This window comes from Schistocerca serialis, chromosome 4 (assembly GCF_023864345.2).
Source record: "Schistocerca serialis cubense isolate TAMUIC-IGC-003099 chromosome 4, iqSchSeri2.2, whole genome shotgun sequence".
Lineage (NCBI taxonomy): Eukaryota > Metazoa > Arthropoda > Insecta > Orthoptera > Acrididae > Schistocerca > Schistocerca serialis.
The window spans coordinates 225,803,849-225,823,054 of NC_064641.1; the positions used below are offsets into that span (position 1 = coordinate 225,803,849).

General features: G+C 43.2%; 1 protein-coding gene across 2 annotated transcripts in view; it reads left to right on the plus strand.

Moving 5' to 3' along the window:
- The window catches only part of LOC126473368 (ankyrin repeat and BTB/POZ domain-containing protein 2), a 661,367-nt gene that overhangs the window by 414,262 nt on the left and 227,899 nt on the right, over window positions 1–19,206 (plus strand). For both annotated transcript variants that reach the window (XM_050100375.1, XM_050100376.1), the window contains one exon: window positions 16,835–17,111. In XM_050100375.1, the coding sequence (XP_049956332.1) occupies window positions 16,835–17,111 (277 nt within the window). The remainder of the gene's footprint in view (window positions 1–16,834; window positions 17,112–19,206) is intronic.

Genomic DNA, 19,206 nt, shown 5'->3' on the forward strand with positions numbered 1-19,206 from the left:
TCCTCATTAGTTACGTGATCTACCCACCTTATCTTCAGCATTCTTCTGTAGCACCACATTTCGAAAGCTTCTATTCTCTTCTTGTCCAAACTATTTATCGTTCATGTTTCACTTCAATACATGGCTACACTCCATACAAATACTTTCAGAAACGACTTCCTGACACTTAAATCTATACTCGATGTTAACAAATTTCTCTTCTTCAGAAACGATTTCCTTGCCATTGCCAGTCTACATTTTATATCCTCTCTACTTCGACCATCATCAGTTATTTTACCCCCTAAATAGCAAAACTCCTTTACTACTTTAAGTGTCTCATTTCCTAATCTAATCCCCTCAGCATCACCCGATTTAATTTGACTACATTCCATTATCCTCGTTTTGCTTTTGTTGATGTTCATCTTATATCCTCCTTTCAAGACACTGTCCATTCCGTTCAACTGCTCTTCCAAGTCCTTTGCTGTCTCTGACAGAATTACAATGTCATCGGCGAACCTCAAACTTTTTACTTCTTCTCCATGAATTTTAATACCTACTCCGAATTTTTCTTTTGTTTCCTTTACTGCTTGCTCAATATACAGATTGAATAACATCGGGGAGAGGCTACAACCCTGTCTCACTCCTTTCCCAACCACTGCTTCCCTTTCATGCCCCTCGACTCTTATAACTGCCATCTGGTTTCTGTACAAATTGTAAATAGCCTTTTGCTCCCTGTATTTTACCCCTGCCACCTTCAGAATTTGAAAGAGAGTATTCCAGTTAACGTTGTCAAAAGCTTTCTCTAAGTCTACAAATGCTAGAAACGTAGGTTTGCCTTTCCTTAATCTTTCTTCTAAGATAAGTCGTAAGGTTAGTATTGCCCCACGTGTTCCAACATTTCTACGGAATCCAAACTGATCTTCCCCAAGGTCCGCTTCTACCAGTTTTTCCATTCTTCTGTAAAGAATTCGCGTTAGTATTTTGCAGCTGTGACTTATTAAACTGATAGTTCGGTAATTTTCACATCTGTCAACACCTGCTTTCTTTGGGATTGGAATTATTATATTCTTCTTGAAGTCTGTGGGTATTTCGCCTGTCTCATACATCTTGCTCACCAGATGGTAGAGTTTTGTCATGACTGGCTCTCCCAAGGCCATCAGTAGTTCTAATGGAATGTTGTCTACTCCTGGGGCCTTGTTTCGACTCAGGTCTTTCAGTGCTCTGTCAAACTTTTCACGCAGTATCTTATCTCCCATTTCATCTTCATCTGCATCCTCTTCTATTTCCATAATATTGTCCTCAAGTACATCGCCCTTGTATAAACCTTCTATATACTCCTTCCACCTTTCTGCCTTCCCTTCTTTGCTTAGAACTGGGTTGCCATCTGAGCTCTTGATATTCATACAAGTGGTTCTCTTCTCTCCAAAGGTCTCTTTAATTTTCCTGTAGGCAGTATCTATCTTACCCCTAGTGAGACAAGCCTCTACATCCTTACATTTGTCCTCTAGCCATCCCTGCTTAGCCATTTTGCACTTCCTGTCGATCTCATTTTTGAGACATTTGTATTCCTTTTTGCCTGCTTCATTTACTGCATTTTTATATTTTCTCCTTTCATCAATTAAATTCAATATTTCTTCTGTTACCCAAGGATTTCTATTAGCCCTCGTCTTTTTACCTACTTGATCCTCTGCTGCCTTCACTACTTCATCCCTCAGAGCTACCCATTCTTCTTCTACTGTATTTCTTTCCCCCAATTGTTCCCTTATGCTCTCCCTGAAACTCTGTACAACCTCTGGTTCTTTCAGTTTATCCACGTCCCATCTCCTTAAATTCCCGCCTTTTTGCAGTTTCTTCAGTTTCAATCTGCAGTTCATAACCAATAGATTGTGGTCAGAATCCACATCTGCCCCTGGAAATGTCTTACAATTTAAAACCTGGTTCCTAAATCTCTGTCTTACCATTATGTAATCTATCTGATACCTTTTAGTATCTCCAGGATTCTTCCAGGTATACAACCTTCTTTCATGATGCTTGAACCAAGTGTTAGCTATGATTAAGTTATGCTCTGTGCAAAATTCTACAAGGCGGCTTCCTCTTTCATTTCTTCCCCCCAATCCATATTCACCTACTATGTTTCCCTCTCTCTCTTTTCCTACTGACGAATTCCAGTCACCCATGACTATTAAATTTTCGTCTCCCTTCACTACCTGAATAATTTCTTTTATCTCGTCATACATTTCATCAATTTCTTCATCATCTGCAGAGCTAGTTGGCATATAAACTTGTACTACTGTAGTAGGCATGGGCTTTGTGTCTATCTTGGCCACAATAATGTGTTCACTATGCTGTTTGTAGTAGCTAACCCGCACTCCTATTTTTTTATTCATTATTAAACCTACTCCTGCATTACCCCTATTTGATTTTGTATTTATAACCCTGTAATCACCTGACCAAAAGTCTTGTTCCTCCTGCCACCGAACTTCACTAATTCCCACTATATCTAACTTTAACCTATCCATTTCCCTTTTTAAATTTTCTAACCTACTTGCCCGATTAAGGGATCTGACATTTCACGCTCCGATCCGTAGAATGCCAGTTTTCTTTCTCCTGATAATGACGTCCTCTTGAGTAGTCCCCGCCCGGAGATCCGAATGAGGGACTATTTTACCTCTGGAATATTTTACCCAAGAGGACGCCATCATCATTTAATCATACAGTAAAGCTGCATGTCCTCGGGAGAAATTACGACTGTAGTTTCCCCTTGCTTTCAGCCGTTCGCAGTACCAGCACAGCAAGGCCGTTTTGGTTAATGTTACAAAGCCAGATCAGTCAATCATCCAGGCTGTTGCCCCTGCAACTACTGAAAAGGCTGCTGCCCCTCTTCAGGAACCACATGTTTGTCTGGCCTCTCAACAGATACCCCTCCGTTGTGGTTGCACCTACGGTACGGCCATCTGTATCGCTGAGGCACGCAAGCCTCCCCACCAATGGCAAGGTCCATGGTTCATGGGGGATATGCTGTGGAAATGGGTGATGCAAAAATAATCAAGAATGGTGAATAAATGGTATTCAGTGTTTCCAGGTCTAAAGCATAGCAGTGCTGATGAAAATTGACCTCTAATGATGGGAATGGTGGTGAGGGTGGGGGTGGAAAGGGGATGACATTTAAAGCATGAATGTGGAACGTGTGGAACAATTTCATCCAGACTTGATACACATATAGATAGCTTGCTGTCTGTAAAAAGCACTGGCACATGACATGCATAATACTCCTATGTAGGAGGATGGATATGGGAACAAGGTGATTTTAGTATCTGACAATGACTTGGATTATCTGCCAAATGTGAATATCAATTTGGAGGACAAATCAGAGACACTCCGGCTTAGCAGCTCTATCATATCTTATTCCTGCAGGGAGTGTTACCACTGAAGACGTGGGATTGGGCTCATCTGCTGAAGCAAGAGTTGTTTTGCTCTTATGGGCAAAACAAACCTATGACCATTTGTGCTGCCCTTTTCTGTATATGTTCAATATCCCCTGTTAGTCCTATTTGGTACAGGTCCCACACACTATAGCAATACTGCAGCCCTGCACTTGTCCAGCTGTTCTCTCATTCTTCTGAAGCCTTTGATTTGAGCCTGTGATAATAGAGTGACTGATCATGCCTGTGTTTACATTTTTTATTTGGATTGTTCCCTGGACTATTTGCGCACGCTTTGACACTTCTATTATGCTCTAGAATTTGCTCTTGGGTAGCTCCGTCATTGTTGGCCACAGGAACTGGCTGACTGTTCCAATGGACTTTGTATGAACGCCAGTGTGAATGATCATACTGAGTAAGGTGGCGCAGTTGTTAGCACCCTGTACTCGCATTCGATAGGATGACGTTTCAACCCACGTCCGGCCATCCTGATTTTCCATGATTTCCCTAAATCGCTTCAGGCCAATGCCAGGATGGCTCCTTTGAAAGGGCATGGCTGATTTCCTTCCCCCTCCTTCCCTAATCTGATGGGACCAATGACCTCGCTGTTTGGTCCCTCCCCCAAATTATCTGACCAACCAATCAACCAATGATCATAAATTGTATTCTTCTTATTCCAAGTAGGACAGAAATGTGGTGATGAGGACACTCTGATCTATATCTATATCCATACTCTGCAAACCACCACAAAGTGCATGATAGAGGGTTCATCCTATTGTACCAGTACACTGTTCAATAATGACCTTGCAGACAATACAGTAATAACCTCAGATAGGTTTCTTTGCTTTCCATTCACATATGTAGCGTAGGAGGAATGGTTATTTGAATTCTTCTGTGCATGCCGTAATTATTCTAATCTTGTCATCACGATTCCTATGTATGGGATACATAAGGGGTTGTAGTATATTCCTAGAGTCATCATTTAAAACTGGTTCTTGAAACTTTATTAGTAGATTTTTTCAGGATAGTATACGTCTATCTTCAAGAATATGCTAGTTCAGCATCTCTGTGACACTCTCTTATGGGCAAAACAAACCTATGACCATTCGTGCTGCCCTTTTCTGTATATGTTCAATATCCCCTGTTAGTCCTATTTGGTACAGGTCCCACACACTATAGCAATATTCTAGAATGGGTGACATGAGTGATCTGTAAGCAATCTCCTTTGTAGACTGATTGCACTTCCCCATTATTCTACCAGTAAACTGAACTCTACCACATCCCTACGAAGTGTTGTACCAAGGTATTTGTACGAGTTGGCCAACTCCAAAAGTGACTCTTTGGTATTATAGTTATAGGATACTACATCTTTTCGTTCCGTGAAATGCACAAGTTTACATTTATGAACATTTAAAGCAAGTTGCCAATGTTTGCACCACTTTGAAATCTTATCAAGACCTGACTGAATATTTATGCAGCTTCTCAGCTTCTTTGAGACAGTACTTCATTATGGATAACTGCATCATCTGTAAAATGTCTGAGGTTATTGCTGTATTGTCTGCAAGGTCATTAATGTACAATGTGAAGAGCAAGGGTCCCAACACACTTCCCTGGGGCACACTCGAAGTTGCTTTTACAACTGACAATGACTCTCCATCCAAGAGACCAAGCTATGTCCTCCCCTCCAAAAAGTTCTCAGTCCTGTCACAAATTTTGCTTGACACCCCATATGATCAAACTTTTGGCAATAAACACAGGTGTGTTACTGAGTCAAATGCTTTTCAGAAATCAAGAAATGCATCTACTTGTCTACCTTGATCCAAAGTTTTCAGAATTTCATGTGAGAAAGGGGTGAGTTGGGTTTCACATGACCGATGTTTTCAGAATCCATGCCAACAGGCATTGAGGAGGTCATTCTGTTCAAGATGCCTCTTTATTTTTGAGCTCAGAATATGTTCTAAGATTCTGCAAAAAATTGATGTCTCATGATGAACCTATTCACTGTAAAGCAGATATCCCAAGTTTCTAAAGTTATGGCAGCAACAGTCACAGTTGCAGCAGCAACAGTTGCAGCAATAGCAAGGAAAAAAGTGAGAATTCTAACAGCAGCAGCAGGAATTACTGAAAAAGCAACAATAGTCTGCAGCTGCATCATTACATCCCCCTCAACCATTTGCTTACTTCGAAAAGGCAAACAAGAATTGGGAGGTCTATTTATGTCATTTTATTCTTCACTGCAAGGCAAGTCACATAACAGACCCTGAATGTCAGAGAGCACTCTTACTTCTAGTAATAAACTGTACAAAGTAATGCAGAAACTATGCCCTATGTCTGACCACAATACAGAGTGTTTCATAAAGGACTTTACAGCATTAAAAATTCATTTAAATTAATTCACAGTACCTACAGAGGTGATTTCAGTGTCAATTTGTAGGGAAATATACCACGTTTTGTCTCACGTAGTTCGCTAGTGTCGAATCACACCATAAGGAGCACTAGCGGCAGTTGCATTAAAAATGGCTGCCTACACTGGACCCCGAGTGAGCTAGCTGTGTGTTTTGGTTTGAAGAATCAAAGTTGGCAACAACAGGTCAGCATAATTTCCACATAAAGTATGCTAAAGATCCTCCTAGTAGGCCTACAATTTATAAGTGGCATAAATGTCTTGTATAAACAAGGTGCTCGATAAGACATGGGAAATCATCAGGTCAACCAAGCACATCTGACAATGTCTTTGAGCAAGTGTGACAACATTTTGTCAACAACCCTACAAAATCAACCCCACGTACATTTTGTGAACTGCAAATCCCACATATGACTGTTTAGCATGTGTTGAGAAACTCTTTGCATTTGAAACCGTGCTGATTGACAATCATACAAGCAATAAAAGACACTGATAAAATTGCTCACAAGAACTTCTGTGCGGATATGTTAAATCTATGGGAAACGGAAATATGGATAACTGTATACGCAACAAACTGTTCCCATAAATGTGTATACATACATATATTTCAGCACAAAGAAAGATACATGTGTACACTGTACAAGGTACAAAGGCTGACTAGCACATTAACGTGGTGGCTCGTCAGAGCAGTTAGAGTTCAAAGATCATGCTTTAGATGGTTGATGTGACCTATTGACGCTACACAGCCCCCCTCCCCCTCCCCCACCTCCCCGCAGTACGGAGACCTGACGGGAGGTCGTGTGGGCATCAGTGTCAGAGTGAGTAGTGCGAGGTGGCAGGCGCATGACTGGAAGCTCCATGTCAGTCAGGCCGGCATGCAAAGGCGCAGTGACGGGTTGCAGGTCCACATCGTAATCAGACAGCCAGCAGGGGCAAACAGTGCGTCAGGCCGGCACGGGAGTAGAGATGTAGGGAGGGGTGCGGCCATCGAGTGTGCCTGCCCCTAATGCAGATCGAGCAGTCCGAGGAGATGAATGCACTATCTTGACATCTAGTTCCTTGTTGAGTGTCGAGTCTGCAGTGTCTGTAAGGAGCACGAGCACACGGTCGTCGAAAGCGACAATTAACATGTTGTCAACGCAGTTAGATGGTACATTGCAGCGCAAGTTGAAAGTCAGGGAGCAAGTCTCTCCAGTTGATGAAACGTCATCAAAACCTGCACATGGGGTTGATGACAACGTGCTTGGGAAACCTGTGAATGCGGTGATGAATCATCAGAAGGAGAAGACCCTACCATGGGATGAGCTAACTCATTATCCGGCTCGGCAGTGGAAAATTTGTCCGGATGGTCCAACTGGGATGGCAGAGGAGTTGTCCTTTTATAAAGGAGGTAGCTTCGACAGATGGCCAGGTGGGGGGGGGGGGGGGCAACGAGGGTGGCCTTGTATAAAGGAGGTAGCTTCGACAGATGGTCGGGGGGGAGGGGGGGGGGGGGCAACGAGGGTGGCTTCAACATATCTTGGAAGGCTTGCTGTCCCATGGTAGGATAGGCTGTCCTGTAACTCGTCACTACTGGTGTGGGCATGTTACTAGCAAACACGTCCCGAACAACAGCCTGTTGCAATGTTCTTGATGAGTCACAGAAGCAAGACGTGGCAGGCACGGTCAATACCGTGGGAACGAACGGTACGTGATGTAGGCCCATAAACTGGACTAGAGGTTAAAGGCACAGTACTTAAATTGTCCACCTCGGGAATGACAGGAAGGCCAGTGTGGCAGGCGCAGACAGTACTGCGGAAGGAGCGAGCGCACAAATCAAAGCTGAAACCTGCTGGCGGTCACATTGTCGTGGTATGACGTTCCTGGATGGCGAAGTGCCGTCGGGTGTGCTCGAACCCATGTGGTAGAGAAATTTGGTGATGGATCTGGTGGTTTAGCCTGGTGAAATTGATGTGTAAAAATTTCCATTATTAAATTGTGAGGAAGACAAAACTGGCATAAATTGATAGCAGTTGACTGCATGTGTGTTTTGGATGAATGGCGGCATTGCACTCAGCACTACTGTAACCGACCTTGCAAAGCACATGTGCAAATTTGGGTCCCTTTGAACGCTACACGAGCGATTGATCGTTACACGATTTTGGAAATTGTCCACTTCATGTGCATGTTGGCATGCACAGTCTGCCGACACAAAACTGGAGTCAATTGTTTGAGGTAATGGCGTAACACTCAGGCGTTGTAGAGCTGCAAAGTTTGAGGTTAACTTTGTTGGAGATTGCGAATGACTGTCCGTTAGCAGTGAAACAACCATTGGCAGGGGATTGGAGTGGCCTGGTAGTAGTAGTTGAGTCTCCAAATCCTCACATAAAACGTCGGGTGAGGCAGCCATGGCATCGAACGTAAAACCTGTTGATTCCACACAGCTGGCGCAGAAGTCGCAGAAGACGTAGAAACTTCAGCATCACCAATATGGGTGATTGGGAATACGGATAACTGTATATGCAACAAACTGTTCCCATAAATGTTTATACATACATATATTTCAGCACAAAGGAAGATACACATGTACGCTCTACAATGTACAAAGGCTGACTAGCACATTAACACGGCGGCTCATCAGAGCAGTTAGAGTTCAAAGATCATGCTTTAGATGGTCGATGTGACTTATCAACGCCACAAATCCATTACATGAAAATGAACATTTCTTGGGCAAAATCATATTTTCTGATGAATAGACTTCTCACTTAAATGGCAAGGTTAACACACATAACTGTAGGATTTGGGGCAGTGAAAGTCCACTTCAAACATTGAAACATGTTTGTGATAGCCCTAAACTGAACGTTTTTTGTGCATTGAGCAAGAACAAAGTGTACAGCCCTATTTTTCGGTTAGAGAATGATAAATGGGGTAGTGTACCTGGATATGTTACAACAATTTTTGATACCACAGATCGATGAGGATGACCAAGAACGAAATGTTGAAATGTTTACTTCATGCAATATGATGCACCACCCCACTACCTGGCTGACATCCTGGATTTTCTCATTGACCACTTTGCAGGTCAATGGATTGGCCGTGATGCACGCATGGCCCCCACATTTCCCTGACCTGACACCGCTTGATTTTTTAAATTTTTTTTTAAATTTATTTCTATTTTTTTATTTATTTTTTTCCCCACAAGGATATCCTGTTTGTACCTCCTGTGCTGGCTTTTCTACCTGAACTTAGAACAAGAATTTATGCTGCCACTGAACAAGTTACACCTGCAATGCTACCGTGAGTTTTGAAAGAAATTGACTTCCAATGGGATGTGTGCAGCATAACCAGCAGAGGCCACATACAACATCTTTAGTTTAAAGTAAAAAAAAAAACTTGATGTGTTTCCCTACAATAAAGTTGTGAAGTCCTTTTTGAAATGCCCTATAGTTTGAGCCTTACTGATGTTTGTAGTCTGCTGTATGATTATTACGGTCACCAGACCCATGTAGTTTGCAGCTAGGCACACATTTAATCAATGTGTTAAGCAGTGTAAGTAAAAACTGTATAACAGCATGGATTGCTGACTTCCAAGGTATAATATGCAATTATGATTTTTCCTGTAAAAAGAGTGGTGCATCATATACAGAATCATTAATCCATGATGTTGTTATACATCTAACTACTGACAGAGAAATTAGTATGTAGACATTAGAGTCATCTGATCCACCCCTGAAAAAATTGCCAAGGCTCATGAAGTAACAGCATGAGTGCAAGCTATGTTTCTCAGTACTTCTGGTGCTATCTTTCATGCTAGTATAGTCACTATCACTGACTGACTGAAGGCAACCAAACAGTATCATCTGATTTACTGAGCACCTGATTTTGCAGTACTCCTGTCCACCACCCTCATCACTGGTAGTCGTGCACAAACGGAAGCTCTTCCTTTGCTGTCCGTATGTCTCAAAATGAGTGGAACCTTGTACAAAAGTTCCCTCCATGTCATTATCAAAGAGTCCCACAAATGTTAGTGCAATGAAATTATCTCCAGGTTGTGGCCCAAGGGATCAAGGATGTCACTGCCCACTCCGTAATGTCACCTGTTTTGCATGCCACAAACTGGGGCATCTAGCAAGTGTCTGTCCTGGCCACTGGGTGATGAAAACAACACAACAAGAGCCACCATCATGCTGCACAATATTTTGCCAGAGCCAATAGCAGCAGCAGCTGGGATGCAGAAGTTCATGCAGGAACTGGAACTTGTTGGAGTGGTGGCGGAATTCCAATTCAACAAAGGCGCGGCAGTCTCTTGCGTTTAAAGTGAACACATACTGGCATATCAGTTCCCCATAGCTGTGGCATCCTCAGCATAATATGTTGACATACACTGAAGTTTCAAAGAAACTGGTATAGGCATGCATATTCAAATGCAGAGATATGTGAACAGGCAGAATACGGCGCTGTGGTCAGCAACACCTATACTAGACAACAAGTGTCTGGCACAGTTGTTAGATCAGTTACTGCTGCTACAATGGCAGGTTATCAAGATTTAAGTGAGTTTGAATGTGATGTTATAGTTGGTGCATGAACGATCGGACACAGCATCTCCAAGGTAGCGATGAAGTGGAGATTTTCCCGTACTACCATTTCATAGGTGTTCCGCAAATATTAGAAATCCAGTAGAACATCAATCTCCAACATCGCTGTGGCCAGAAAAAGGTCCTGCAAGAACAGGACCAATGATGACTGAAGATAATTCTACATCTACATCTACATCCATACTCCGCAAGCCACCTGACAGTGTGTGGCGGAGGGTACCTTGAGTACCTCTATCGGTTCTCCCTTCTATTCCATTCTCGTATTGTTCGTGGAAAGAAGGATTGTCAGTATGCCTCTATGTGAGCTCTAATCTCTCTGATTTTATCCTCATGGTCTCTTCGCGAGATATACGTAGGAGGGAGCAATATACTGCTTGACTCTTCGGTGAAGGTATGTTCTCGAAACTTTGACAAAAGCCCGTATCGAGCTACTGAGCGTCTCTCCTGCAGAGTCTTCCACTGGAGTTTATCTATCATCTCCGTAACGCTTTCGCGATTACTAAATGATCCTGTAATGAAGCGTCCTGCTCTCCGTTGGATCTTCTCTATATCTTCTATCAACCCTATCTGGTACGGATCCCACACTGCTGAGCAGTATTCAAGCAGTGGGCGAACAAGCGTACTGTAACCTACTTCCTTTGTTTTCGGATTGCATTTCCTTAGGATTCTTCCAATGAATCTCAGTCTGGCATCTGCTTTACCGACGATCAACATTATATGATCATTCCATTTTAAATCACTCCTAATGCGTACTCCCAGATAATTTATGGTATTGACTGCTTCCAGTTGCTGACCTGCTATTTTGTAGCTAAATGATAAAGGATCTATCTTTCTGTGTATTCACAGCACATTACACTTGTCTACATTGAGATTCAATTGCCATTCCCTGCACCATGCGTCAATTCGCTGCAGATCCTCCTGCATTTCAGTACAATTTTCCATTGTTACAACCTCTCGATACACCACAGCATCATCTGCAAAAAGCCTCAGTGAACTTCCGATGTCATCCACAAGGTCATTTATGTATATTGTGAATAGCAACGGTCCTATGACACTCCCCTGCGGCACACCTGAAATCATTCTTACTTCGGAAGACTTCTCTCCATTGAGAATGACATGCTGCGTCTTGTTATCTAGGAACTCCTCAATCCAATCACACAATTGGTCTGATAGTCCATATGCTCTTACTTTGTTCATTAAACGACTGTGGGGAACTGTATCGAACGCCTTGCGGAAGTCAAGAAACACGGCATCTACCTGTGAACCCGTATCTATGGCCCTCTGAGTCTCGTGGACGAATAGCGCGAGCTGGGTTTCACATGACCGTCTTTTTCGAAACCCATGCTGATTCCTACAGAGGAGATTTCTAGTCTCCAGAAAAGTCATTATACTCGAACACAATACGTGTTCCAAAATTCTACAACTGATCGACGTTAGAGATATAGGTCTATAGTTCTGCACATCTGCTCGACGTCCCTTCTTGAAAACGGGGATGACCTGTGCCCTTTTCCAATCCTTTGGAACGCTACGCTCTTCTAGAGACCTACGGTACACCGCTGCAAGAAGGGGGGCAAGTTCCTTCGCGTACTCTGTGTAAAATTGAACTGGTATCCCATCAGGTCCAGAGACCTTTCCTCTTTTGAGCGATTTTAATTGTTTCTCTATCCCTCTGTCGTCTATTTCGATATCTACCATTTTGTCATCTGTGCGACAATCTAGAGAAGGAACTACAGTGCAATCTTCCTCTGTGAAACAACTTTGGAAAAGACATTTAGTATTTTGGCCTTTAGTCTGTCATCCTCTGTTTCAGTACCATTTTCTTCAGTACCAATTGTTCAGCATGACAGAAGTGCAGCCCTTCCACAAATTGCTACAGATTTCAATTTCAATCCTGTGCCATCAACAATGTCAGTGTGTGAACCATTCAACGAAACATCATCGATATGGGCTTTCGGAGCCGAAGGCCTATTCGTGTACCCTTGATGACTGCAGGACACAAAGCATTACACCTTGCCTGGGCCCGTTAATATCGACATTGGACTGACGATGACTGGAAACGTGTTGCCTGGTCAGAGGAGTCTCATTTCAAGTTGTATCGAGCAAATGGACATGTACAGATATGGAGATAACCTCATAAATCCATGGACCCTGCATGTCATTATGGGACTGTTCAAGCTGGTGGAGGCTCTGTAAGGGTATGGGACATGTGCAGTTGGAGTGATAAGGGACCCCTGATGTGTCTAGATACGACACTGATAGGTGGTATGTACGTAAGCATCATGTCTGATCACCAGCATCCATTCACATCTATTGTGCATTCTGATTGACTTGGGGAATTTCAGCAGGACAATGCAACTCCCCACACATCCAGAATTGCTACAGAGTGGCTCCAGGAACACTTTCCTGAGTTTAAACACTTTCATTGGCCACCAAATTCCCCAGAAATAAACATTTTTCAGCATATCTGGGATGACTTGCAATGTGCTGTGCAGAAGAGCTCCCCCCCTCCCCTTGTACTCTTACGGATTTATGGACAGCTCTGCAGGATTCATGGTGGCCATTTCCTCCAGCACTATTTCAGACATTAGTCGAGTCCATGCCACATCATGTTGCAGCACTTCTGCGTGCTCGTGGGGGCCCTACACGATATTAGGTGGGTGTACCACTTTTTTGGGTCTTTGGTATACAATGGATAGTCAATGTCACTGTGTGGTCAGATTACATAGCCCAAGCCAAATACAAAAATATTTGTTTGGGAACAAACCCTGCTGGTAGTAAACTCTTGATCTAGGTGCTTCTGCATTTTTTAGTTTTCAAATTCAAGACCAAGTAAATCCAGTTTCAACTGATTTTCATTTAAAAGAACTTGATACATTATGTACACAGTTTAAGCAACTGTTTGAACCTAAATTAGGTTGTGTAACAGACTTTCAAACCCACATACCTGTAGAGCCATGTGTGAATGGATAGATTGTAAAGTATGGGGGTAGTATACCCAGTATCATCTAGCCAATGGGCAACATCCATGATAGTAAAGACATCAAATGCATCACTCATCATTTGTGATCATAACGGAGGAATTGTTGGGTAAATTAATTGGGTGCTACTATTTTTCAAGATAGATCTCAGCAATACCTTTCTTCATTTACCTGTAGATGATCAGACAAAACATTTTTTAATCATTAATAACCCATTTGGCATGTTTCACCTCCCACAGTATTTCATAGATATGTTGAGCAGCTCATCCAAGTATCTCCATTGTGTTATGTATGTAAATGAGTTGCTAGTTACCTGCAAAATCTACAGATGTTGTTTGAGCAGCTTCAGTCCCACAGGCTGCCTTTTTGCCTCACGAAATGTAGTTTCTTTGAACCAAATGTAAAGTATGTGGACATACATTAAGTAAAAAGAACTCACATCCATACAGGATCATGTGGATGCAATCAATAATTTACCAGCTCCCAAGAACCTTAACCCCTTAATACCTGAAAAAGTTTCTTCATGGGAGAACACAATTAAAGTTTGTGTCTCTAGAAGTACCCAAAATTCTCAGGAGATGGCAGCACTTGTCAGAAGTATTGGTAGCTTCATGTAGAATCTGCTCCTGCTGGCACTGGCACTTGAAAACAGTTACCTTTCCACTTGTTAGTGTCGCATTGGTATGACGTGAATTCTTGACATCTGGTGTTAAGGGGTTAAAGAATTACAGTTTTACCTGATCAGAGTTAATTATTATGTGAAATTTATTCCCAAAGCAGCCTAGATTTCCTATCTGCCTGATTAAATGCACAAAAAGTAGTTAAATTTGTGTGGTCAAGGTGAGCCACAGAGCATTCTTACAACTTAAAAAAGAGCCTTAGATTGGTCTCTTGTTTAGCAATGTTCAGTCCAGGAAAATGTTTAACACTGACAACTGATGCCTTAGATTGTGGCACTGGAGCAATACTGTCTCATAAATATGCCTGTGGTACAACAGGCCATTGCATTTGCATAAAAAAAAATTGCAAGTGGCCCAGCAAAATTACTCCCAAATAGAGAAAAAGGCATTGGCTATTACACATGGTGTCAAGAAGTTTCACATAGATCTCTGTGTTACCAAGTGTCTCCTAATCTTCTATGACAAGCCCATCATTTTGCTATTTGACCCTCAGTTGGGGTTACCCAATAAGACAGTACAGTGGCTCCAATGGTAGATAGTGTTCCTTAGTAAATATAACTCTGCTTGTTTGTTCTACTGGTCTCTGGGCCACTGCCAGTGCAAGTATTCATAAGCCATGCTCTACCCACACTGAATAGCATGGAAAAGTGACACAGAAAATAAATGAGAGTGGCTATAAATTTAGCCAGTGTCATATTCTATGCCTTTGTCATTGTTGTACTGATGAGAGTTCTGATAACATTTAATCTCCATTGGTTGGTGGGGTGGAGGTGAGAAGAAGGTGACAATAAAAAGCCTATGCTCAATAAATTGAGTTTAAAATTTAGCTTCCATAGCTGTCAAATGAGGACCTGCTTCAATTTCTTGTACTGCTAGGGATTTTTCAATGGTAGAAGGACTGGAACCACGTGTGTATGGCTTTGTGAGGTCAGTTGAGAAGCTAATTGAATGAGAAGTGGTGGCTTCAAAGAATGAAAAGCTGACATCAGCTGAGTGAGCAGTTGGCTGACCCCATGTCTCTGCTTACTACTTCCAAATGATACTGTAACGTGGAGGATGACATGGCAGTGGCCAGCATTATGTGTTTCTCTGGGTCTGATTGTGGAGTTACCTTTTTTTGGCTATATTGACAGTTCGCCTAATTTTTTTTATGTAAATACACTACTGTTTGTAAAAAGGAAACACTCAGAAGCAGTGGTCTGCAACATGCCATGATACGAGGATGTGTAGAACAGCAAAACCACAATAAGTGATTTAAATGGCAGAGAGGTGGAATGCATGTAGTTCCAGAAGTTTCCTCTTTTGTGTAACTGCACAAGTCAATGTTACACAATGCTCATTCAGTACAGAGCCATCATATGAAGTGGAAATGTCTAACCAAGTGCCACTATGGCCCGCTAATGTCACATGATGGAGTGTCGGCATGTGAGTGCATTCAAACGGGTCAGAATAATTGGTCTCTGGGGGGCAGGTCTGTCGTTCTGTGACATTGTGGCTGATACAGGGCATGCTGCTTGAACAGTGAGGTGTATGTGGAACCAGTGGAGAGAAGAGGGCCGTACACATTGCCGACAGGGTGCTGGATGACACACTGTCACAAAAGCACAAGATTGCCTTCATCTTCTCCACTTGGCCATAATGCTCAGAACAGCTTTGTCTACAATGTTGGCATGACGTTGGACCAGTGCAACAGATGTGGACATGTCTGTGGTAATGCCCTCTTCTGTGGGCTGGATGGGTGGCACGCAAGCCATTGCGTTGGCTTCCATTGACCAGAACCCACCAATGCTGTAGACTGAAATGGGCACATGAACACCATCACTGACATCCTGAGCAGCAAAATGCAGTGTTTTCAGATGAGTTCTGCTGCAACTTGCCCTACAGTGATGGCAGCATGCGCATTCAACACCACCATCGTGAACGCAATATGGCGGACTATTTTGTTGAGCAGCATGGTAGACGAATACCAAGTGTGATGGTTTGGGCAACTGTTTCCTGTAAAATGTGATCTCGCTTCCTATGTCTTGAGGGCAATCTGAACAGTTACCACAATTTTAGGGAGGTTTTTCAGGTTGAGCACTGCCCCTCCTGCAGGCCATTCCACATAACATATTCAGCAGGACAATGCCCTGTTGCATGTGGCGCGTAGTGTGCAAGACTTCTTCGAAGAATGACGGTTACCACTCTTCTCTGGCCTGCCCGTTCATTGACATGTCGCCCGTTGAACATGTCTTGGATGCAATTGGTCAGAAACTCATTTCTTCAGCTCCTCCTGCAACCAAAGCTGATGCTTTCTCAACATGCCTACAAACTGTGCAGCAGAGTATTCCCCAGGAGCATATTCAGGTGTGCTTTGATTCTATGCCATGACATCTTGTGGCTCTGATGGCAGCACGTGGCGGCACTGCCCCGTATTGAGTTTCCACAGTCAGATTGCATGTACAGGTCTGTAATGCCAACTGTTTACATAGTGTCATGTCCCTAATAAGTGGGAATAAGATTCATTGTGATCACATATCTTGGTCTTGGTGTTTCACTTTTCTCAAAGAGTAGTGTATAATTTTTGCTTCAAGTTGGATTACATATCACATATTATGCAATTTTGTAAATGTAGTTTCTTATTAATCTCACTCTCGGGACAACAGCAATGCTGCCTAAAATATCAATTACTGTACAAAACAATGTTCTTTGATTTTCATGAGCTTATTTCTATCAACTTAACATATTTTAATGTACTCACTTTTGTAGCACTATTGTGTAATATTAGAAATGTGGTGTTAATTTTTTTTTTCTGCAGAGGCTCTCAAACAGTCAGCCTCAGAGCCAGTTGACACCACTGCGATCTCAGAGCAGCAAACTGGCAGATGAGAAGAACTTCAGCCTCTGCACAACAGCAAGCCCAGCCCCACCACCAGTGCTGTTGCGGGGATGTCCTACTCCTTCGAAGGCTGTTACTGCACCTACCTCGCAGACACCATTACCGGGAAAGTCAGCAGATACTTCTGTTGAATCTGTTGTTGAGCAGCTGGTACCTGAAAGAGATACAAATACCAGTGCTTCAGGTATAGCCAAAGGTATCATATTTTCTTGCTGCATATAATTTTTGATTGCCTGACTGCTTCGTACCAAACAGTGAATTTCTGTAGTCTGGTTTCAGAGAATGTATTACTGTAAGTTAAGGAGGAAAACACCATCCCTTTGTATAAATAAGGTTATCAGTTTAAATTAGGACTGCGTTATTTTCAGAGTTATGAAGCTGTCAACATATAAAGTCATACAAATAGAGTAGATGTTATACTGTTCTGTGCAACATTCATGCAATATTCACTATTTTGGTGTTACAGACTGAAGCCTTAGTGCTAACTAATAGATACCTTTGTCACTTTTACACAGTGTCATACTAGCAAGCCTCTGTAACATTCATGAGAAATATTAAAGTAATAACTGAGGTGACAAAAAGGCAACACATCTTTTCTTGCATGTTGCTGTTCATGAACCTTTTTGTGTTATTTTTCACTCAAAATTTTGGGTTCAGAATATTTACGATAAAGTGATCCAGAACAAATCTTTTGCTCTGCAGTGGAGAATCCACTGTTCTTCAGACTCTGTCTTTTGTGGGCAACATTCATACCAGCTGACCGTCTAGGCACCATGTAAACACTGTCTTTGTCTGTTGTTACAAGATTGTAAAACTGTACTTCATTCACTTCTCACAAATATGCAACCAAAAATGCTTTGTCAATTTATTCCTTTCCCCAAAGAAGAGTTAGTGACCTTTATATAATACTGACCAGTGTGTATACGACCCGGGACAACCAGGAGATCCAGGAAAAACCCGGGAATTTTTTCATCCAGGAGAAAACCGGGAAAACCGAGGGATTTTTTAGAATTCCAGGAATTTTTCATTGTTTTATTTCTCTGTTAAATTTTTTATTTTGGCTGGTAAGAACCGATATTCTGTATCCTGATATTGTTATAACCTTTAATCACTAATAAATTGCGTGGATATACAAACGTAGAAACAATAGCTGGTTACATGCTACCAATTCCGTATCGGTCATTCGACTTCCGTGCCGTGACATGCGGGTGGCGCCGTTTGTAGCTAGGTGGCGCTCTCGAGCTCAGCCGAGTTGCGGAGCGCCTCTATCGCCGTTTGCACATACTGACGCGGCGGCACTCTTAAATGTCGTGGCACTGTCACAACACTTTTCCCCACTTGAAAAAAAAACACTCACTTCCTGGAAGACACGGACAGTGCAGAGACATCCATGGCCTCTTGGGAGGCCCCGAGAAGATCCCGCGGAGAAACACGAGAGTACGGTCGAAAATGTCCAGGACGGAAGCCCGTGCGTGGAACGTGCCTCCTGGACGAGATGATGGGTGAAAACTCCGGAGCAGCATCCATAGGTGTCGTGGACCTGGGGGTGTGCTCCAGCGAGATGGGTCCCGGAGAAGGCGGCATCATGACTGGGGCCGGTTCCGGCGGACTCGGAAGCGGTAGCGACGTCGGCTGCAGCAACACGCACAGGAGATTGGCAGCAGTGACAGGACTGGCTTCTCGGGCTGGTGGAGGTGAAGGCACGGGCGGTGGCACCGGCGTGGCCACCACTCGTGGGCGCATCTAGTCGTAATGGCAAACAACCATGCTGTCGTCCATACGTATTTCACAAAGCCGGCGGCCGCGAAGAGCCTCGACCACCCCTGGAATCCATTTAGGGCGAGATCCATACCCTCGTGCCCACATGTTGGCGCCCACCGAGTATTTTCCCGCACGAGGGGACACAGTACAAGGCCTGACAGGGTGAAGCAGGTGAAGTAGAGTGCGTGGTTGGCGGCCATGCAAGAGTTCAGCAGGGCTGCGATCACCCAGAGGCGTGAAGCGATAAGAACTCAGAAAATGCAACAGAGCGTCATCTGTGGAAAAATCACTAAGGAATTTTTTCATCTGGCTTTTGAAAGTGCGGTCAAGGCGCTTGACCTCCCCATTCGATTGCGGATGGAAGGGTGGTGCTGTAACATGATGAATCCCGTGTCCAGTACAAGAATCACGGAAGGCCTGCGAAGAGAACTGAGGGCCATTGTCCGTGATGATCGTGGATGGAAGACCTTCTAGCGCAAAGATTTTGGACAAAGCCAGCGTCGTCGCCGCAGTGGTGGGCGACGGACATC